At 45.0% G+C, this 23,819-nt stretch overlaps 1 protein-coding gene across 1 annotated transcript in view; it reads left to right on the forward strand.

Moving 5' to 3' along the window:
- LOC146858394 (transient receptor potential cation channel subfamily V member 1-like) overlaps window positions 1–23,819 on the forward strand; it is a 536,776-nt gene that overhangs the window by 174,042 nt on the left and 338,915 nt on the right. The window contains 1 exon segment of the mRNA XM_085649314.1: window positions 7,834–8,174. Within this exon segment, the coding sequence (XP_085505440.1) occupies window positions 7,921–8,174 (254 nt within the window). The 5' untranslated portion in view covers window positions 7,834–7,920.

The raw sequence follows: 23,819 nt of genomic DNA on the forward strand, positions 1-23,819 counted from the left end.
TGTCATACTGCTCTGCTAAGGCTGTGGTTCAGGAAGTTCCTAAAAATACAGGAAATAATATAGGATGAGTCAATGTTTCTGCAAAGCACATGAGCTGAACAGAGGGTGTCCACAGAAAAGGTAACCCATGATGTGGGATAAGGCATTAAGCCTTGGGGAAAGAGGGTGGAAGGAGCAGGATATCCTGACACCAGGATTTCAAGTTTAAAAAGAAATTCAATTCCCGACGCGGCAGGGTCTTGAGCTCAAATGTCCATGGACTCGATAATTCTCGCTTCGGTGCCTGACCTAATCATGGGTTCACACTCTGCAACTCTGGGCATTAAGCTTGCTTAATCTCCACAACGGCCCCCCGCGGCGGGATGCCTGGCTTTCACCTTGGGGATGCCCTGTAGGCGCTATCTCACAGGGAAAAGCCAGGACGGGTTCCCAAGGCAAGCGCGGAGATACCCCTTCGGGGGTCGATTCAGGCGCTATATAAGAAACATAATAGTAATAATAATAATAATAGAACTAGTGAAGAGTTGACATAGCTCAACCCCCCGCTATACTAGGATACTACAGTACACATACTGTAAACTGCTGAATGTGGGTGTTTTAGCCTTTGTGGCAGAGAAATCCAATCCTATTTTGATTCTGTAAGACCTCTACATTCTCGGTTTACTTGCTTTAGATGTGATCATTTTACTCACTGTCTAGAGCAGCCAAATTGCTAACAATGCTTGTTTTTGGGGAGGGCGTAGTCAGATGTAAATGTATTAATATAGGATATTAAATGGATGCTACATACTCGTGCACCCGCTGACATGTTTGCAGTCTACTTTAGTTTCAAATTAGCTCTTTGTCTGGTGTCAATATTTAGCACCTAATCCCTTTGCACTGACCTGAAACTTTATTAGCGAACATGAATGAGCTTCTAACAGAAGGTTTAGTGGACCCATGACTCTGGGCTTGGCCTGAAGTACAGCCATGATTGAAACTTCTGGCCCTCATTTACAAAGATGGATGGAAAGTGTAAAAACTCCAGTTAAATGTGCTGCAAGTTGATTACCTCTCGTTTAACATAATCTTGATATTCCACATCGTAAATGCAATAATACCACTATCCTGCTTGGGAAAGCAGTGCCCTTTTTGTGCTAAGCAGTGCCAGCAAATCTCTGGTGCTAAGTTTGCGGCTTTAACTGCTGAAGAGCATGCAGCCAGCAATGCTCAGGGTTCCCCCTTTAAAGCTAAATATGCATAAAAAAACACGACAGTCGTTGGCAGTAACAACATTACTGAATCCGTGGCATTACAGCAAGTTCTCCAGTCTTCTCCAAATGAGGGCCACTGCATGAACTTGTGTGTTACATCCTGCTTTTCCTCATTCTCTGTCCTTCTTTAGTGTTTGTTCTAAGCTGCTCAGCCTGTATCTATGATTTCATTTAGAGTTCCTTTGTGTATGTTTGATTTTATGGACAGTTATATCTGAGGCTGAGCAGCAGGGCAGCTGCTCCCGGTGGGGCCTTAACTGGGGCCTTTACTGAATTACATTCTTGCTTGTATCCTGTACATTAACTCCTGATTACTAAGAATAAACCCACATCTGAATGCAGCAACACAAGGAGTCATCTTTTATTTATAATGTTACATTTTGTTCAATCGTTTTAGGCATTAGTGATTCAGCTTTTATAAGACTGATTAAAAAAGCTAAGGAATCTATGCGCCATATCTATGCCAGAGACTACCAGCCTATCACATTAAACGACTCCAGAAGGTGCAGACTGTGACTGGGAGTCTGAGTATTGGGCTCAAAAACTAGGACACTTGCTCAAATTAAATAACAGAATCACTTTCAAGACCCTGTGCCTTACAAGTAAACCCCTCTGAGATACAGCATTCAAAATCTCGAAGGAACATGTTGTACCAGACACTTCTTTATGCACTTTACAGTCAGCTGAACTGCTGAGCGAAATACCCCACCCAACAACCAAATTGAAACTAGGGGTGGGCATAACTCGCATAATTCAGTGTAGTGTAATTACATGGAATTACCTGAGAATTCTGCGAGATTATGCAGAATTACCCAAGAAGAAGAATTCTATATTTATCACTACTTCTTAGTGTAAAATGCCTCTGTGCCTCTAAAATCGGCACGAAAATCATTTTGGTATAAGAAATAGCACTAAATGCAACAGAATATATAAAGTGAACAACTGCTCACACTCGCTAAATGTGTTCTTAGGGTAGAATTTTACCCTAATTTATTTCCAGCATTTAGTGCTATTTTCATGCAAGTGGCTCATTCTTATCGTACAACGGCCATTTCTGCTTTCTTTTTGTTTTACCATTCCAATAAGGTCACCATGTTAGAATGTAATCATGTGCGCACAAGTGCCAAAAAAGAGGATTGGCCCTGCAGCACTGGACAGCTGCCAAATAAATAATTAAATAAGCATTTGCAAAGCCAATAGGTCTTACATTTGTGACATATTGGCTTTGACAATGCCTTTGAGCCATGGTGTTTAGCAGCTCTGATACTGTGTAGCAGGGCTATAAAGAAAAAAAGCCTATTGTGTCATATTGTAGGCACACGCCTACTTATTGACACTGCCACATGTTTTTATTCAGTGATCCAACTCAGATCAGCAAATACAAAGGTACAAAATGAGGCTGGCCTAGTATATGGTGCACACTTATTTAAGTGAAGCACCTTGCACTAATCCAGGCAACCCTAATAGTGATTTTAGTGGTCTTGATAACCTTTTGAAAGCTCTCAATGTGGTAGCTGTGGAGAGCAGCCTTCAGGCTTATCTTGAAGAAGTGTTAAGCAGCTTGTTTTACCAGTTTAATCATGTAGTGTAGGTTAAACGAAAAAGAACCATATACTGTATATATAAAAATATGCCTATCTGCCAAAAAATATGGCTATGACTGTGACCTAAGTCGGGATTTGGATCAGGAGACTCAGAGGAGCTGGGGACACAAGGAACCACCCAAGGTAAGTACCCAGGAACCCCACGGAGCGGAGGCTGTGTGCAGAGTGGGAACACAGCTGCATGTCCAATAGAAGTCAACTGGGAAGTCACAGGAGCAGTTTGGAAGAAGAAGGACCCTTCCCAGTGGACCCTGAAGAAAAAAAAACATGGAAGACAGAAGGTTGGATAGTCACCTCATCCGTGGATACCACAGGAACCAGGATACCTACACCAGGGAAGCCGGGTGTATAAATGCATAGTGACTGCGGAAACCACTGTAGACCACAATGGAGGACTTCAGGAAAGATGCTGCTGGAGAAGACTGTGCAAGAGTCCAGTGGAATCCAAGGGTAGATTCCTGAAGTGAAGAACCTGCAAGCAGAGGGGACAGAGTCTATGCCACTCGGAGGTGACCAGGATTCACGGAGGAGCAATGCCCACCGATGTCGGATGGTTCAGAATTGTTGACAGTGGTCTTGTCACTGTAGCTGTGAGGACCAGGTGACATTGAGAAAGACCAGGAGCTGTGCATGAGCTGTCCCACATCAGAAGTCATGAACCAGGGGGTCAGTGTTCGGCGGGAGCACCAAAAAGCCTTGGCAGCTGCAACAGGCCTGGAAAGCAAAGAAGGAGCAACGTTGGGACCAGCAAGCTCCAAGGGACTCACCACAAGCAGGAGAGTCAGAGCAGGCCCCAAACAAGCAGGGGAGCCCACTGAGGTAGAAGACCCTCAAGTGGACCCACAGGCACAGGAGTTGCAAGAGGACCTTGAGCAGCTCACCAAGAAGGAAGGCCCACGGTTCAGAGGATGCAGTGAGGACACTGTACTTGGAAGGAAGAGATGCTGGAGGATGGCGCTTCTTGTGGCCCGAAGATCTCTGGAGTGCAGAGCCAACAAGTCTTGGCAACCGCAAGTTAATGAAGTGCATAGGGGTTCAGTCCCAGCGGTTCAGAGAAGGGATACTGGCCTAAACATTGCAGAAAGGACAGGTCAAGCCTTGAGGGAGTTGCAGAACTACCACCTGTGTTGCTGAGCCATTCAATGTCCATGGGACCTCAGGAGCAGCAGACGGGTCAGCTTCATTGCGGAGCCTACAGATACAGGGGGGTGACTCCTTCACTCTAAGGGAGAGTACTTAGGGTGTCCTTGAGGCCCACAAGTCGTTTGAAGATCCTGGATGAAGCACAGACACAGATGACAAAGAAGACTTGCAGAACAGCGAGACCAGGACCAGCAGGAGTCTTCCTGATGCAGTCTCGATTTGAGTGATGTGGTTTCAGTCTTAGGTCTTGTCTCACAACGAATCTAAGGACTCATCCACAGGTAAGCTCTTAAATACCCTAGGGAGTGCGTTTAGACAACTCAGGGGTCCCTCCCAGAAGAGAGGCTGGATAGAGGGGAGGATACTCCCATGTCCTTTGTCCACTTTTGTGCCAGAGCCCCCTGAACTGGTTCAAACTGGAGCATACAAGGAGGGCACCAAATATGCCTTCAAAGCAGTCTGGTGCGCTGGCAAGTGCCCCCACCCCAGCCAAATACACTAAGTCTTGTATGGTCACACCTCCCTGTGACAGGAAACCTATTGTTCTACCTTCCTTTGCTTGAGCTTGACTCAGCAGCAGGAGGGCAGAATCATGTCTATGGCAGGCAGCAGCACTAGCTTGCTGTCAGACCTTGAAAGGCTGCTACCGGGAGTACAGGCGGCTACCCCAAAAGAGCTCAACAGTGCCTGGGATCATACTTCCAACACTGGAATCAGTGTTGGGGTATGATTCCAAAAACATGTTTTATACCAAACATGACCTGGTTCGGTGCAGCCACTATATGTAAAAAAAAAAAAGGCTGACGGCACTTACAAGCCTGTAGAATTGACAATCAGGGTTTGCTCATGCCGGGGCATCTTCACACTTGCAACCAAGCATCCTACCTTCAGGACTGAAAGGCCTGCCATAGGGGTGATTTATAGGTTTGAAGTATAGTGACGTTAGATATAAGGAAACTTATATCCGTCATGAGAGGTGCAAGCACCAACTCACACAGGCTGCAATGACAGGCCTGTAATCACAGTTTGAGTGGTCTCTCATGAGTGGAATAATACATGCTTCAGCCCATGGGAGACCCCTAGTGTACCTATGACCTATGACCATACTACTAGGAACTTACAAGGGTACACCAGTAGCCAATTTTGGAAGTACAGAAGTACTTACCATGTCGATTTAGGGAGGAAGCACAGTGGCTGGGGTTCTGATTAGCAAGCTACCAGTCAGACTAGTCAAAAAAACATAATGAAAACATTAAATGTGGGGGTAACCATGAAAGCATATCCTACTTTCCTACAAAATACCTGTGAATTTTTATTTTTTTTAAGCAGGAGGGGGAAGTAACATGGGTGGGGGATGTGATAGTAACACTGGGCAATGAAGCAACAAGGAGTGTGCAGGTGGGGGGAGCAATAACACAGGAGACAATGGGCGATAGGTAGAACAACATGGCGCGTGGAGGGTGAAGGAGAAAAGCAATTGGGCGAGAGACAGAGCAATGCGGATCTGGAAGGTGTGAGAAGCACATAGGTGAGAAAGCAATGTGGGCCGAGATACACACAAGGCCAAACACATCATGGAAGGGCTGTGGAGGAACCACAGAGACGAGAGAGAGCACAGCGCAGAGAGAGGAAGAGAAGCACATTACGGAGATAGATGGAAAACATGCACTTTTGTGGACTACTTAAACAAAAAGAAACAAGTAGCACCTGAAAAAGCAAGTGAGCAGTGTAAGGTAACGGTAATGTTCCCATACTATGGGGGGGACACGATAAGAGGAAGGAAACAACTTATGGTCAGCAATGGATGGGCTCTGAACCCACAGAGGACGTGACATTACAGCCAGTGGTGCTGACTTTGAAACTGGAGAGCCAGATATGAGTATCCACGTTAGCTCAACATCCGGTAATTCTGGGCAAATCACTAAATCTACTTTTGTCAAAAAAAATGAATGTGACCTTGTGGGGTATAAATGGTGCTCATGCAAAGGGTGCCAATACCTTCTGGTCTACTTTGCGCTATATAAACAATGTTTTTAAGTACCTCTTGCAACAGACAGTGCATGCATCTAAAAATGTGGAGTAGAGAGGAGGGGGCATTAAACCACCGGAGAGCAATGGAAGAGCAGAGTGCATATAACAGAGCTCAGGGGACAGGGTGGGTGCCCTCCAGAAAATAAATACACAAAGACAATAAAGGCAATGTGGATGAATATTACTTTTTAGTCTAGCTGGACAATACACTTATGTACACCTATTGTTTCCAATTCTTCAAAATTTACTTAGCCACTCATTACGAGTGGCCCAGTAAATGGTCTGACATTTTTTTCAAATAATAAAATCCAAATTCACTGAGTCGCCATTTATCAAGTGCAATAAATACCAGACATTCAGGATTTTGGGGGGAATAATTTGTGGATTACGATTACGATAAGTACTTAATTTGTAACAGAATAAGTGCCTAGACCCAAAGTTTAGATCAGGGCTAGTGCTATGGGTTGTTGTGGGTGCTGAATAACAGGCTGCAGTCTTGAATCTACCAGGGCTCTTTCATTCACCACCAGACACATCCTGCCTCGTTATCTCAATTTCAAAAGGACCTTTTTTCAATCCCTGCTTTTTCACTTTCTCACAATTTTTCGTTCCTCCTTCTTTCCTTCTTTTGTGTTTTTCTCTCTCTTGGTCTGCGTAAAAAGCCTGATGAGTGCTGGTCCCTAAAAGGGGGTGCTAAGGGTACTCACCTGCAACCACCTGCTCAAATTACCTGCATCAGGGCCTGATTTAGAGTTCAGCGGACGGGGTGACAAACATCCTGTCCACCCTATTATAGGTTCATTATATCCAATGGCACTTGAAATACGATGGATGGGATGGATATCTGTCATGTTTGTGACAGAGTAACCCATCCGCCAAACTCCAAATCAAGCCGTGAGACTCCAAACTCTGCTGGTAAATACCAGGTGTTTTCCCCCTGATGAATATCAGCAGATTTAACCTGCCAATATTTATTACAAAACCTTTTAGTGAGCCATGCAGTCACCACACAAATTGCAGTTAACTGATCTACTCGTAATTAGGGCCATTGAGTGGACTTTGTCTCTGTTCAGAAGAGTCCTTCTCTCTCACCTCCTGCTCGCTTTGGAATGCATGAAGGGATATTTTACATCTCAGAGGTACACTGAACCATCACACACTACATTCTTTGCATCATCAACGTATTCTATACTGAAAGCAATGAGCTTTGCTTTGGTTTTCACTTATAAGCAGGTGTCAACATACAAGCCAGATCTAATGGCTCCACTAACTCATGTCCACGAAATACCATGGAATGCTACAAACTCCCTGAAGACACCTAAACCAGAGATTAAAGCCAGATGAACCACAGTAGCCAGTGGCTGAAACTGGCAATTATAAAACTTTCTATATCTGTATACTCTTTGCGAGCAAGTCGTGTATTATTTGTGTATTGTGTGTTACAACATAATCTAAAGCTGTCTTAGGCGACCTGGGCAATGACGGCCGTGCAGTAAGGAAGGGAAAGCAAAGATAATGACAGAGAGCAGGGAGGGTGCATGGTTGTTTTTGGTAGCCCTTGTAATGTAGTTAGTTGCAAATGTGCTTAGAAGCCGTGACACAGAAACAGTAGTAACCTTAAGCGGAAGAGGAAGATGAGGCATCTTGTCATGTGGTCTAACCAGGCTTTGGGCTGTCTCGGTTCCTTATCAGACTCTTTCTGCAGCTGCGTCTGCAGGCAGGAAGGAGTCCACCCTCCGCTTCCTGAGTGCAGCACCCTAGACTCCAGTGACTCAAGTGTCTCTTTCTCTGCCTCCCTGTAGGTTACGCCACACGTGGAGGGTTTGAAGCTCCCCTCGACTCTTCGCGGATCACCTTCATCCAAGGCCTGAGGGAAGCTCTCAGCAAAGATGAGCAACGCGCCGGACTCCGACTCGGACTCCGACTCGGATAGTCCATCGACATCCCTGAGGGACAAGGACCGGCCGGTCCGACTGGAAGTACACGACGAGGACAGTTTTCGCAACCTCGAGAAGAACAGGAAAGGAAAAGACGCCGACAAAAACGGGGCCCCCATGGACTCCAACTTGCAAGGGGAGGGCAAAAATACAAGGCTACCCGTTGGAATCAACGCTGGCTTTTTCAAGCTTGCCAACCCCGATCTGTAAGTTGATACCCGGCGGATTCCGGGAAATATTCCAGTCTACATTATTGTATACTCATGCGGTAGATGCTTGCGTCAGATTTCTTGCACTGCGCGCATGCGCAGAGCTCGATGGCCAACCTGCCAGGGTGTCGAACGTAGGATGACTCATCATCTGAGCTCTGTTGACATTACAGGGCCTCCCGTCTCTCCTTTTACCAGGGGGCCTCCTGATTGTTGAATAGGGGCGGGCGTGGTATTTACTTCTCTTCCTGCTGTTGTTTGTGTTTATGACATGACTCCGGAGTTTATAGGTAGAAAGGGTGGTGTTCAAAGCAGCGCTTTAATGGATAGATGCCTGTAATGTCGAATAATGTGAATCTCTAAGGGTTAAAAGCCATGCACCGAATGCAGTGTCTCCTCAGTGTCATAGTTCAAGTACGTTATTTACGTGATACACTCCCAAGGTGAAACAGAAAGCGCTGTATCTAGGGTGAGAGTTCATATACTGTGTGTGTATATATGTGTCCCCCTCTCTGTATGTTTGTGTCCGTGCATCAGGTGAGAGGTCTCGTATTTGTAAGCCCACATCTCACAGTCATAGTTCACACAATATATGTGAGTGTTACACACTCAAGATCAGAGCCCTTCGTGATAGGTATATAGTCAGGTTCCTTTCCCAGAGTTCACATTTTGTATGTATCACCGTCACAGGGTCACTGTTTATATACGGTCTGCATGTGTGTACATCCAACCAGAGTTCGTTTACTATATGAATGCATGCGTCCCAAGGTCAGAGTTCATGTATGATATATACATGTGTTCACCTCATAGTCACTTTTTTCACTCATTTACCACGCTTCAGCCTCTTGGCCTCCGGGTCATCCCACAAATACTACAGGATTCACCGGCATATATATGAGGATAGTAGCTGTGGGGGAGCAATTTCAGCTTAGCCTAAAAGGAAAAATAGAATGTCATGCCTCTTAGAATCAGGGGCTGACCCCTACATTGGGCTGACGGTGTATGAGTAAAGTGAGGTGAAAGGGGCCTGAAGAGCACAGCATGGGAATGTTGCTTGTTTTGGGAAAGTTTTAAATTCTAGACAGGTCATCCTAGAAGTTTCAGGATGGTTGCATGGCCAAACCAGGACAGGCAGGGCGATGAGGAGTTAGAAGCCAGGACGTTTACAACTAACAAGGAGAGACAAGAGCTCAGCAAGTAGTATAGTACGAGTGTAGTTATTGGTTCCACTGTTCACAAGCTTGATGCATCATAATGGCACTAGTTTAGGTATATATTTGGTGTAACGTCTTGACGCAACCTTTCAGATTAGTACGTGCTATATCATGTGTTGTAATGGGTGAGAGTTAGTGGTTCTTCGGGGAAAGGGATGAATGCGCATGTAGCTGTCGCACAAAGTCTTCTATATTACAGGACAGTAGAGGACTGGGAGAGGGAATCCCTGTCTATAAATTGCTCAAGTAAAATAAAGAGATTGCAGTTCAGCAACTTTGTATCTACCAGTATCTCGTTTACGGCCATCTCCTGAGTCACAGATAATAAAGAGTTAACTACTGATTGCAAATTTATAGCTGAGCTATTTACTTGCCCTGCTGTTGGGCTAGTCTCACATATAGCCTAGGGAATGGTTTGCACCGAGTGAATCAGTTGGGTGGGTCTGGGAAGTGGGTGGATGTATAGATTGCAAGTTCTCCATTCTTATGTGTGGATCTGTTTCTGTTTTTTCAGGTCACCTAACCTGATCTGAATGACCCTCTTCTCCTTCAGCCAGTCCCCTCCCTTGTTTTGTTTCTTGGAACCCCTCATGAGTCATGCTTTGTCATTTTGGGGACAATGGTGACAATGATGTTGTGTTTGTTTTTCACCATATCAGCTGTCCCCCTATCCTTTAGAAACAACATCTCCTCTTTGACTGTCAGGATCTTTTCTGCAGGTGTGGAGTATTTTTTAAGAAAGACTAATCCATGACGCCCTGAGGGATAGCACTTACGGCTGGTGGCCTGACCTTAAACGACTTCTCCTTTGGTAGGGCCATTGTGCTGGATTTTAATGAGCTAATTTGCCCTTATATCGCCCAATGACAAGCGATGAAGAAGTCCTGCCCTGGAATTTCTGCACACGGTTGTACTGATACTGCAGTTATTGGCACTTCCAGAATGCAGGAGTTACAGCTGATTACAAGTTAGTATTGACAATTTGGGAATAATATCAGGAGTCGGCTTTTCCACATCAATATCCACAGTTTATTTTCAGCTTTAAGCCTCCGGATTGTAGCAGGCAAAAGGTATGAAGCCGCAGTTTTCTTGCAGATTTTGTAAGTCGCAATTCCTGTTAGCAGCAGAATTGGGAATTGCAGGCCTCTTGCAGTCAGGCCCTAAATAGTTTTCCCGAAGCACGCCAGAATGTTTTGTGGGTAGTGCCACGCCGGGTGTGTCAGAATCTGTTGTTTGTACAGTTTTTGTCATGGTCAGCTTTGTCAGCAGTGTCTGTGTGGATCAGCTTGCCAACAGAGCCGAACTGGCCATTTATTCCATCAGGCATCTCCCCAACGGTGGGTGCAGTGTCTAATCTGAGTCAGTGGTTGCAGGTGGGTCCTATCAGCACAGCACTCATTTTTGAGAACTGACACCTCTTTTTCCTCATCAGACTCTAAACTAGAGCAAGAGAGATAAACACAAAAGGTAGAAAGAAGGAGAAAGAGATGGACAGAAAAACAATGACAAAGAAAGAAAGCAAGAATGAAAAGAACCAAACGAGTCAAATAGAGGGAAGGGAGTGTCTGGTGTTGTATGAAGGAGGCGTGGAATCAAAACAGCCTTGTTGACTCCAACATTAACGAGCATCTGCCACGGACATATGAGAAAAACTTTGGTCACTAACACGTACTCTTTTACAAATTAAGCACTTGGGGGATGGGGGTGGGAGGATGATCTGAACTCGTTGGGTGCTATTTATGAAGACCAAGGGTCACTGTCTCTGCCTTGACCTCTCTGGAGTTTATATCGGGAGGATCAGCAGGCAAAAATAGAGAGAGAGAAAGAAAAACAAAGAAAGAGACAGGGATAGAGATTGGAAAGAAAGCGATGCAAATGAAAGAGACACAAGGAGAGTGGGCCTCGTTTAAACTTTTAACTGGGGACTGGTCTGAAATTCTTTCCCAGGGCTGCTTTTGCTTCTGAGTTGGCCATGCTTGGCCACCCTTTTACAACAGAGATGGATTTAGCAGAATTCTACTGCCTTTCTCATCTTAGGGAACTGTTTAAGCTTTTATATCTAGGCTTGCTGCTCTCTTTAAGAGCCATCACATCCCAGTGAGCCTTCATGTTTGAAGAATGCATAGTATTCAATGCATTCAATGTGCTTCTCCATGTTGTTAATCATGAAGTTTGCCTAAATTGGATCACTATTAATGAATAATCATCAGGGCGCTCTATACTCTCCACAGGTGAATCCAGGGATCTATTAATAGCGTTTCCAATTCTGTGCCCAGCTGTTACTGTAAGTAATGCCTAACTTGGCGAGTCCAAATTAGGCATTTGCGTTGGTTTTTGGGATCCAATATGATGTATACTGGATAGCACTCTATCCTCTTGAGGCCCTTCTTTATCAAGCAGTTAATATATTCTTTGGTGGCTGTACTTCAACTTATGTGCCAAAAATTAGCCACCCTCAAGGAGGGTTTACTTTTAAGTTCTCTGTAGCAAGGTTGAAATACTAATTGGTATGGCTGGGGAGCCTTACTATGTAATTATAATATAATACCAAAAAGTGGACCTCGGATTCTTAATAGTAATCCTGAGCTCAGTTCTGGTAGAGTGGCAAAGAGCAGTCAGACTTACTTAGAGGCTCATGTGTTAAGCATTTCAGAGTTCCAACATGGCCTATAAATGATTGACACGACTCAAAAGAAATCCAAAACCATTTTATAAAAATAGAACTTATTTGTATGTAAATTTAGACACCAAAATGAAATCAATACAAGGCCTATAACCGGAGTTATCAATTTTTGAAGTGTTCAGAAAATCAATACTTTGCAGAGCTGTCAAACTTTGTCATTGCAGTCAATAGAGAAAGTCTCAGGTGACACTCGGCAACTTGCGGGTTGAGTTTAACAGAACCCACTTGGGGTTAAGATATTGCAGGTCCACAGACCAAGTTTCGACAGTCAGAACAATTTTATCTTGAGCAGGAAGTCCAGGTGCAGAGGTGACTTGGCTGTTCTTGGTAATGAACAGGGAGTCATGGGAGATGTTAAAATATACTTGTGACACTCGGCCACTTGCAGGTTGAGGTTAGAGGATCCCCTTGAAGATTATCTTGGAGGGGCCCCAGAAATAGGAATCACCATGCAGAACAGCACTACCTAGCTCAGGTATCTCAGGAGTAGAGGTGTACCTGGCTATCCCTGGTGCTGAACAGGAGCTGCAGTGCTGACTTTAACAGGTGTGCCAAGGAAGACGGGTGTATGCAAATACTCAACAACTGTGACACAGCAGTAGAAGGTCGACGGAGCAGATGATTCCCTCTTCTTGGAGCATCGAGTAAAGTAATCAGTACTTAGCAACATCACCAACATACTTTGGCCATGGCAAATGCAGCAATGAATCATATCTTCTTCCAGAAGTCCTGGGAACGCTGTAGAGGGCTGAGATCCAGTGAGGATCAGGACTACGCTTCACAGAAGGCACCTGACAAGTTACTTACGGGCTGGTCCTTGATGGGGCCTGTCAAACAGTCCTTCTTGGCTGCTGGAAGTGTGGATTGTGCCTGCCGGCTGCAGGGGACTAGTACCTTTAGCCCTAGGGAGTCCTGATGAAGTCTTTCCGTTGCAGAGGGGTTCACCTTACTTTTGGAACTGGTCTCTGGTTCAGGGCGAGTCATAGTCTGGCGGGTGTAGGGGGTTGCCACAGGTGCAGAGCTTCACACCCTTTCTTTGTGAAGTCCTGCCTAGTACAGACACCGGCCTCTTCTTTGTCCTTCTTCTTCAGAGCAGATCTGGATTTCTGGTGTCAGGGATGCCCCTTAAATCCTGGATTTAGGGGTTGTGAGATCCAGTGGCCATGGGCTACTATTCTTGTGGTTAATCTGCCCCTGAGGTGACAACATTCTGGGGGTGTATGCCACCAAACTACCCAGAACCCACTATTCTTGGGACTTTGTAAGATGAGACGAGCCATCCTCAGCTGTACAGGCTCACTAGCCCACCCTAGAGGTGTAGATAGCCTTTGGAGTTGCATACCTAATTCCCCACCTGCTCACAAACACATGTGCCAGGGGGAAAAGGGGGTGTCATTTGTCTCCACTGGGAGACAAGTCACTTATATATCAGAGTCGGTGGGGCCTTTGAGGCTCACTGCCATGATATGTCATTCACTAGCCATCCTGAGAGGGCAGAGGTGTGACCTCCTACCTGCCCAGGCCTTTTCTCTTACGTCCTGTGGGAGTCATATCACTTGCCAGCAGGAGATCAGACTTCTAGCTTGGTGGCAAACAGCTCAGAAAGCCCACCAAGGCACACAAAGACTGGGGCATCTCGGGGTCAACCTCTAAGGATGCCACCTGGGTACATGCTAGTTTATTCTCGACACAAGAATCATGTTAGGGGTGAAAAAGCACGGTGTTTGATACCAAGCATGACAGATTTTGCTGGTACTATAATAGAGCTGGCTATCTTGGGTTTGCCTAGTAGCCAGCCCATGTTATCCTAGAGGACCGCCGTACACTTACGGTAATGTTTAATGCAAAATTTACCGTGAGGCGGTAATGTTTAATGCAAAGATTGCTGTAGGGGTATGCCCACACCATAATATACTGCACCCTGCATCCTGGGCTTTAGGAGGCCTACCTTATGGGTGACTTATGTATACATAAGGCAGCGAGGTGACCCTGTCACACATGGTCTGTGCACGGTCTATATCGAGCAGGGAAGCTGCTCACGCAGGCTGCGATGGCAGACTTACAGGCTTCTTTTACTTGGGTCACTCAGGTTGGCACAAATAGTGCAGCAGCCCTCGTGCCCTTTAATCTCCTTGCCCTGGATTCCACTGGTACAATATATCAGGGACTTACTGAGGAGGTTAAAGTATCTTGCCGATTGGGTGTACCAATTTACATGACCTTTTGAGGGAAATTGCACTGGCACTGGGGCCTGGTCAGCAGTCCCTAGTGCTCTTTCAGATCTATTACCACAGCATTCTGAGTAAAAAGTGTGGGGGGTGTGGCCGTCCAAAAACCGCACTTTCCTTCATTATCTTTGGCTTGTCTATTGCTCTTCCTACTTCTAAATTACTCCAAACCACCTCATTACTCTGGGCTACCTCCTGGCTGGCTATAAGTGAACTAGTGATACTATGTAACCTGCGGTAGCTATGTCTTGGCCAAGTTTTGGTCTTTTTGTTCTGATGACTGCCCCTTAGGCTGTATGGGATCTATGAGGGTTTAATTGAGGTCACGTTTCAGGCGGATTTGATCAATATTCCATCCTCTAATAGTAGTAATAGCCTTCTTATTCCTTGGGGAGCTGCTTGCAAATCCTTCCTAGCATCTATTGTTTCTATCCCTGAATGTTTGTGACACCCCCCTGATTACTAGCCTGGGAGATGATTTATTTTTAGTTGGCCTCGTGGTTTCCTAGACATGGGCATTCCCCATCTGCTAATAATACCCAATGCCTGGTACTGTAATTCTTTGTGACTGCCTATTTGACTGCATGGAGACCAAAAGTGCGCTAGGGTATGATGGAAGGTAGATTGCAATGCAGAGGGCACTCTCTTGGAGATTTTATAGGGTGTTCTCAGGGGTTTGCTTCTTCAGTGTTTTCTTTGGTCAGCTTAAGTTTTAGAATTTTGAAGGAGGTAATTTGAGGGATGGCATCAGAGTACCACTTTGCATTCATGCGTATGGTAATGATGCTGGTGGTGCAATACTAGCAGTAGCACTGCTGATGGACTTTCTAGTTCACGCGGTCAAACAGCTGCAGTATGCACTATTTTTGCCTTCCCTTTGTTTTGCTCGTACAAGTCCCCTGCAGTCAACATGGCAACTCTTGCCCCACTCGAAAAACAGTAGAGGGATTTGAGAGTAAATCACAGTCCAGCACCGTAGCACATATCATACAGAAAAAGCATGCAATTCCACAAAAAGAAAGGGGCTGAAAAATGTGACCTAGCCAATCCACCTAAGTTTACATGATCTTATCACAGATAGGTGGACAAGCCCCCACCCATCAAAGTGGCATGCTTTATCATATAGGCAGGAAACCACATCGTGCACTGAATATTCAAGGTCGTGGACGCGGGTTGGTGCACCATATGCTTTCCAGAGATGGTAAATGCCTATTAGGGGAACTGTTATTTAACGATACCCCAAGAGTCCCATTTTCAGTGGGTTATGGTATTCCCAAAATTGGGGAAACAAAGTTCTCATGCAAGTACTACGATGACTTTCTTATGTAGGAAAACACTTTCTTATATAGAACATTTCGGGCGAGCACTACCAGGACAAAATCAGGGTCTCGCTAAGTAGATTAGAAATACCATTGTTAGGGGCCTAATGAATGGGCATTGATTCCAGGTGGGAACACTCAGGCATGAAACATGTCAGCCTCCAATTGAACTAGAGGAACATTATTGCAGGTTGAGTTCAACATCCTGTTTTTAACGTTAACAAGGATATCCAGGGATATTAAAACTTATTTTAAGATACCTTTAGTTCATTTTAAACTGCCATTTCTTTTCCTCCGGTCTACTTTCAGATGTGCCCTGGGTACTGTAGAGGGCATAAGTCTGACGATTTAATATTTTCAGTCACACAAATGGACCAAAAATGATCTCCGGCAAAGAGCCCCCTCGAGTGGCCCATTGGTCATTGCAGTGTCCGCCCAAAGAGGAGCACAGCCCGATGACGAAGCATGACACTTTGATGGGTGAGGACCTGGGCATGCTAAGAGGTCTACTCTATGATCTGTGATAAGATCTTGAAACCTTAGCTGGATCGGCTTGGTAAATCAACCCCCCTCTTTATTTTGGACCAGCACTCTTATTCTGTATAAGTCTTGGCCCAACTGACCATTGTTACTGTGTTGCTAAGTTTCTTGGGTCTGTAGTGGATTGACAGTCGCCTGTTGCTTTGTGTTAACTGAAGTATGCGGTGGAAGCTTCTGATGCTGAGTACTGCTAGTTACAATCAGCATTTGATGGAGGAGTTCTTGGCATATGGGTAACCAATTGTGAGCAGGCTTTGAAGTTGTTAAAGCAAATGTCTTCACACGACTGCTCGTATACCAGTGCATACTGCCTAGTAGCATGCATGCATACCTTCTCCAACCTCTGGCTGAACCCATCTAATGGTCAGAACCTATACAGTTTAATTATTTTATTGGATTGTAGCTTGTATGTAGCAGTGGCGGCTGGTGACATTTGAAAGTGGTGAGGCGTAAAACTTGTTTGGGAGTCCACCGCGGCAAGCGAGCATAGCGAGCAAGCCTGAAAAACCTAAGAGGGATTTTTTTTTTAAAAGAGTGGGAAAACTGGGACATATTAAGGATTTTCGGGGCCCTGGGCCTAACATATTTAGGGGGCCCCCGGCCCCTGTTAGGAACCACTTTGACTATATAGTCCAGTTTCAGCTATTTCATGCCCTCTTTGGCTAGGCCACTGACAGTGCACAATCATTCCTCCGAAAATTCTAAATGTGTTTTCAATATTGCAACACAACAGCAGCTCACTAATATTAATGCAAATAATCTCTGTGACACCCTTCCATTTCTCATGTGTGCGTGTGAGGTACTGTTTTGATCTAAAAGTAACTTTAAGGATGTTGCATGAAACGTAAACTAACATTTCTCTGCAAAATGTCACTCTGAAATAGACTAGTCTCCGACATCACCCACATTAAAAACAGGAAAACGGTATTAAAAAAATTCTGTTTATGAAGGTCTAGAGAAAATATTTAAATTAATATCTAAAAATCAAAATGGTTACAAATAGAAAAATGTAATAAGTGAATTTTTGCTGCGCTAATAAATCGCTCATAACAGGCAAATAAATGTATGCACTAAACTCAAAACACATTCTCAGTTAATAAGCGCCTCGAAGTGAAAAAACACTGTTGGTAAATTCCTGGCATGGGGAAGAAAAATGGGCACCGCGGGTGCAGCAGAGAGCTGTGATATTCTGCAGCTAAAAACAACCCATCCTGGGAAAGAGGCGAGTGGCATGTGCAGATCAGACCTGAAGCGGGGTACGATCTTTTATTCCACGGCTGGCGGTTAGTGTATTTTGGGAGCCATTTTTCATATCATTTGCTTATAAAAACTGCAGACTGCTGCATCCATTTACAGCACCAAACTACGAACCCGCAGCACTCTCAAAACCAACTGACGTAGAGACTGGTACCATGTGCACAACAGACCTGCCAATAAAACGTACATCAACACTGCGTGTGGGGAAACAATGACCTTTGTACTTGGAACTGTTAAGCGCAAAAAGGACACATAAAATGCGCTGCTGAATGATGTGGATGAATATGCAAGTACGTGCAGTTCATGAGTCCTGATGCCATGGTAGGACTCTGTCTGAATACGCACCTGAGAGTGTAGCAAAACTACAGACTGGGAACATCATTTCTGTGTGAATCTAATTTTTTACCCAATTGTTGTTGTGTTAATTAATGCTTGCCAGAATCCCACGGTCACCTAAACTGCACGAGGTTGAGAATTTCAATGGCATCAATAAATAAAGCAAACTGCAGAATTCCAGACACACAGCATGCCTGTGCAACCAGTAAAGGTCAGAAAAGTTCACATATGCACAAAGCGCCGTGCCCAGAAGAAACCGGAGACCCCTTTCCATTTCACAAAGTAGTGATTAGTGAGCAAGAACAGAGCATACATACATAATCCACAAAAAAAAAAACGTAGCGGCTCGCATTGCTCGCTGGGGGGGTCGGGGAGGTCGCCCGGGGGTGGGGGTTTAAAAATAAAGTAAAAATGCAACTTACCTGACCGGGCAGGTCCGCGCCGCCTCTGCTGTCTGCTTCTGGGCTCGGCTTGGGGGTCCGGTGCGTTGGCGCCTTCCACGTCTTCTGCATGAGTGGCTGCCGGCTGCTAAACCCTCTCAGCAACGCCAGGATTGGCTGAGGGCAGGGATACTCCGTGCCCATTAGGAGACCGGGGGCTGCGCATGAAGCAACCCTAGGTCTCTTAAGGGGAAGGCTAGTGCGCATGTTCGGGCTGATCGTAAAAATTATCAGCCCAAAAATGAACATGCGAACTATTGCACTGTCACTCAACGAGAGTGCTGCTGCAGCCCCGCCCCCTTTCAGCGTCCGTGTTCTACTTCTGACGCTAATTCAAATCAGGACTCAGAGTCCTGATTGGTGCAATTAGCGCCCGAAGTAGAACGATTTTGGGGCTGTGGTATTAGTGGGGCAACGCCCCAACGCCCCCAATGGACGCACCACCACTGGTATGTAGCACTTCATACCTCATTGTGGGGCACTAAAGCACATTTTCTAATGGTAACATATACTATGTAGGGGTGCATGGTTGGCAGAATGTTATATATGTTGTGATCCTGTGTGGGGATTGTTCGACTACATATGAAACATATATATATATTGATTTAAGAATTTTGTCAACAAAATCCTGAGGACAAACATTTTAAAAGGTAAGTGCATATAAAGGAAGTATATACTTACTATTCATAACTCCACATCTATCCACCTTGAAGGTGTGTGTGTGTGTATATATATATATATATATATATATATATATATCACACCAAACGTCCTTCCCCTTCTTGAAAGGATGTCAGCCCACACAGGTAAGTGAAAGTTCCTCTCTTTATTGCAGTGCACAGAAACGATCGGCATGATGCATTTCAGCATAATAGCCTTCCTCAGATGCCTTTCATCGGATGGTGATTCACTGTTCACTTTTAAAAGCGCCTCACTCTGATTGGTAGAGACACTCCCACATGTTTTCAGGGGCGGGTATTCAAACCAATGTCCGAACCTCCTCAGCTGCAGCAGCACCTGCGTAAGTACTTGCCCAAGTGGGCGGTGTCCGCAGCTACACCACTGAATCCTGGATCTTGTAGTGAAAAAAGCGGAACTTTCACCCCTTCATCCAGCCGCAAGTCTCCACAGCGAACCAAGACATCCACCGCTACAGTGAGTATGGATGTAGCCACGCAGTCATGGCCCAGCAGATCCTGGCTTTGTAACTCACTGCGGAGTGTGGCGGTTCGGCGTTTTCCCAAGCGCCTTGAGACTTCCCACAAATTGCCACTGAACGCCGAACTCTTAAGGACGGGGACTTTGAAAGAGCTTGTGGCCAGCTCCTAACACCACACCAAACGTCCTTCCCCTTCTTGAAAGGATGTCAGCCCACACAGGTAAGTGAAAGTTCCTCTCTTTATTGCAGTGCACAGAAACGATCGGCATGATGCATTTCAGCATAATAGCCTTCCTCAGATGCCTTTCATCGGATGGTGATTCACTATTCACTTTTAAAAGCGCCTCACTCTGATTGGTAGAGACACTCCCACATGTTTTCAGGGGCGGGTATTCAAACCAATGTCCGAACCTCCTCAGCTGCAGCAGCACCTGCGTAAGTACTTGCCCAAGTGGGCGGTGTCCGCAGCTACACCACTGAATCCTGGATCTTGTAGTGAAAAAAGCGGAACTTTCACCCCTTCATCCAGCCGCAAGTCTCCACAGCGAACCAAGACATCCACCGCTACAGTGAGTATGGATGTAGCCACGCAGTCATGGCCCAGCAGATCCTGGCTTTGTAACTCACTGCGGAGTGTGGCGGTTCGGCGTTTTCCCAAGCGCCTTGAGACTTCCCACAAATTGCCACTGAACGCCGAACTCTTAAGGACGGGGACTTTGAAATAGCTTGTGGCCAGCTCCTAACACCACACCAAACGTCCTTCCCCTTCTTGAAAGGATGTCAGCCCACACAGGTAAGTGAAAGTTCCTCTCTTTATTGCAGTGCACAGAAACGATCGGCATGATGCATTTCAGCATAATAGCCTTCCTCAGATGCCTTTCATCGGATGGTGATTCACTGTTCACTTTTAAAAGCGCCTCACTCTGATTGGTAGAGACACTCCCACATGTTTTCAGGGGCGGGTATTCAAACCAATGTCCGAACCTCCTCAGCTGCAGCAGCACCTGCGTAAGTACTTGCCCAAGTGGGCGGTGTCCGCAGCTACACCACTGAATCCTGGATCTTGTAGTGAAAAAAGCGGAACTTTCACCCCTTCATCCAGCCGCAAGTCTCCACAGCGAACCAAGACATCCACCGCTACAGTGAGTATGGATGTAGCCACGCAGTCATGGCCCAGCAGATCCTGGCTTTGTAACTCACTGCGGAGTGTGGCGGTTCGGCGTTTTCCCATATATATATATATCACTGAAAAAACCATAGGTTTCACACATGTTATAGTTAGCGGAAATTTTACTGATAAAAAACCAGTGAAATTCCCCCGTTATAGTTAGTGCAGGCAACTATAACTCACGCTACCGCAATCCTCTGCTGATGCTAATACTGTATTTAGACACTTATTTGCCCATGTCTTCTTCCATACATTTTTAGCTATACATATATTACAAATATTTTTTTTTCATAAAGACACATATGTCATCAGCAGAAGATTGCGGTCGCGTGAGTTATAGTTGCCTGCACTAACTATAACGGGGGAATTTCACTGGTTTTTTATCAGTAAAATTTCCGCTAACTATAACATGTGTGAAACCTATGGTTTTTTCAGTGAATTTGCAAGGTTTTTTAAATGCTAATTCCTAACTATAACGTGTGTGAAACCTATGGTTTTTTCAGTGAATTTGTACGGTTTTTTAAATGCTAAGTTACTTTACGCCATTCGAGGCGTGCGCGCCCACTTAACGCAGTTCGTTCCGTGCACAGTTTTTATCAACTTTAATAAGCCCTGTACATTTGGTGGCCTTCGGCCACCAAAAGCACAGGGGGTGGGGTCAATGTGCATAGTGTTTTTTTCCCTTATAATAACCCCTGAATATTTGGTGGCCTTCGGCCACCAAAAGCACAGGGGGTGGGGTAAGTGTGGATAGTGTTTTTTTCCCTTATAATAAGCCCTGTACATTTGGTGGCCTACGGCCACCAAAAGCACAGGGGGTGGGGTAAGTGTGGATAGTGTTTTTTTCCCTTATAATAAGCCCTGAACATTTGGTGGCCTTCGGCCACCAAAAGCACAGGGGGTGGGGTAAGTGTGGATAGTGTTTTTTTCCCTTATAATAAGCCCTGTACATTTGGTGGCCTACGGCCACCAAAAGCACAGGGGGTGGGGTAAGTGTGGATAGTGTTTTTTTCCCTTTCAATAAGCCCTGAACGTTTGGTGGCCTTCGGCCACCAAAAGCACAGGGGGTGGGGTAAGTGTGGATAGTGTTTTTTTCCCTTATAATAAGCCCTGTACATTTGGTGGCCTTCCGCCACCAAAAGCACAGTGGGTGTGGTAAAAGTGGATAGTGTTTTTTTTTTTTTTTTTTTTTACCGTACGCTTACGGTAAGCGTACGGTAAGCGTACCCCGCTAAATTGCCGGAAAAAAAATAAAACCGTTTTTGCTCTTGGGGGATGTTTGTGGACTCCCTCAACATGACTATGTGGGAGGGAGTTGTCAAAACAGCCCCGTAACATGTTTTTGGCCATCATGTTTGATAAACAACACTCAGTGCGAGAGACAAAATGGCGGCCGCCGCTTCCTGGTTTCGGCCGATTCGAATGTTTACTAAGATCTAAGAGCCAATCAGAATCGCGCTCGCGCACGCCACCGTACGCTTACCGTAAGCGTACGGTAAGCGTACCGTAAGCGGGCTCAGATATATATATTGATTTAAAGGCTATTTTCTCAGAATCTACTGAACAGATTTACACCAAACCTACAAAAGGCACTTCCTTGACCTAGGGACTACCTCTCTGCCAAATTTTGAGTAATTCTGTTCAGCGGTTCGGGCTGTAGCTCGTTCTAAAGGTCCTATGGAAAAATGCATGGGAAAAACGCGTTTTGGGACCCCCCTTTTATCTCAGCCCCCGCTTGACGGATCCCCCCGAGACTTTCAGGGTAGGAGCGGAGCGTAGCGCCCCACCTATTTTGAGAAATTCGCGAGGATTCGTCGACCGGCGCCAAAGTTATTCAAAATAGAATGTTGAGGTTTTCCTATGGAAACGTGGTCCTAACTATAACTACCTACTGGCGACCGCCAGTAGGTAATATATATATATATATATATATATATATATATATATATATATAGCCATAGTACATATATGTGGGTTTAGGTATAGAAAATCTATAGCTACTCAGCGATATTTGGTTTCAATATTTTGTCCTCAATATTTCCATACCACAATATTCTGTCTTCGCTATTCAGGGGGCAGACCTGTGTGAGGAAGCTTGTTGGTGTTGTGTGGAAGTGACTAGAAATGTATTTTGATCTTTACTTTGGGCCCAGCAGAATGATAGTGGGGAGACTCAGTCTCTGTTTTCAGTCACTGGACCCTACATGACCTTTAGCTTAAGGTGGAAGGGATAGATGGACCTGGAAAGCTCAGGGATTGCATGGCTAATTGTAAAGGTGAAGGCAATGTGTCTAATGTCTAGCAAGTCCTAATCTATAATCACAAAATGTATAAAGGAATGACAGGAAGGTTTTTCTTATTAAGATTCTTTTATGTGGGATTTCAAGTGTTCAAATACACAGACAAGAGAAGAGGTAATCACAGTATACAGGTGTCAGCATGCAAGGAAGGTTTTCTTTGCCTCCGTGATGACAAACTGGAATTTTACTACAGGGCAGAACAAAAAGATCCCCTTATTTAAAACAAGAATGCTCGGAACCTCGAGGTAATCTTTGATTCAGAGCCATTTCTGAACCCCCAATATACACATAGTAAAGAAATCAACTTTGAAGTATCAGCACTTTGTAGAGTTCTGCATTTCCTTCAGAACAGATCATTATCCATATCTGAAATGAAGTACTGCAATGTGGTCTACAAGCACCCAACCAAAAAAAACTCATTGATATATCACTATGTATAAAGTTTTAGGCCACAAGACTAGCTCTAAATTGGAAGGAACAGGACCACATCAAACCACATTATAAACACTACTCCGGCTTCAAGTGAAAAGCAGGACCAAATGTAACGTTTCAAAGCAGAAGCAGGCCAAACACTATGGGCCCGATTCACAGAACTAACTTAAGGCAAAATCCTATTCACGGAAGGCACTTACTCATTTTGGTATTCACAGAAGGCACTTACTCATTTTGGTATTCACAGAAGGCACTTACTCATTTCGGTATTCACAGAAGTTAGGAGTCCTAAAGTTAGGACTCCTAAATGCCTTCTGTGAATACCGAAAGTCTTAAAATTAGGATTTTTTTCAGTTTAGGAGTCCTAAAGTTAGGAGTCCTCACTTTACTCTGTTCTGCAGATAGTCTTACCCTGGTGACCTTGAATAATTCTTAAACAGATCATTTTAAATACCCTTTTCCTTTTGTACTAGCCCACAATGTATATTTTACTCAAACTCCGGAGTGGGCTTGAACGTCTTTATCCATCTCATGTAGCTCTGCTGCCTCTCTCCTTCAGTAGCTCT

The sequence above is a fragment of the Triturus cristatus genome, chromosome 3_2 (assembly GCF_964204655.1).
Source record: "Triturus cristatus chromosome 3_2, aTriCri1.1, whole genome shotgun sequence".
In the NCBI taxonomy this organism is placed as follows: domain Eukaryota; kingdom Metazoa; phylum Chordata; class Amphibia; order Caudata; family Salamandridae; genus Triturus; species Triturus cristatus.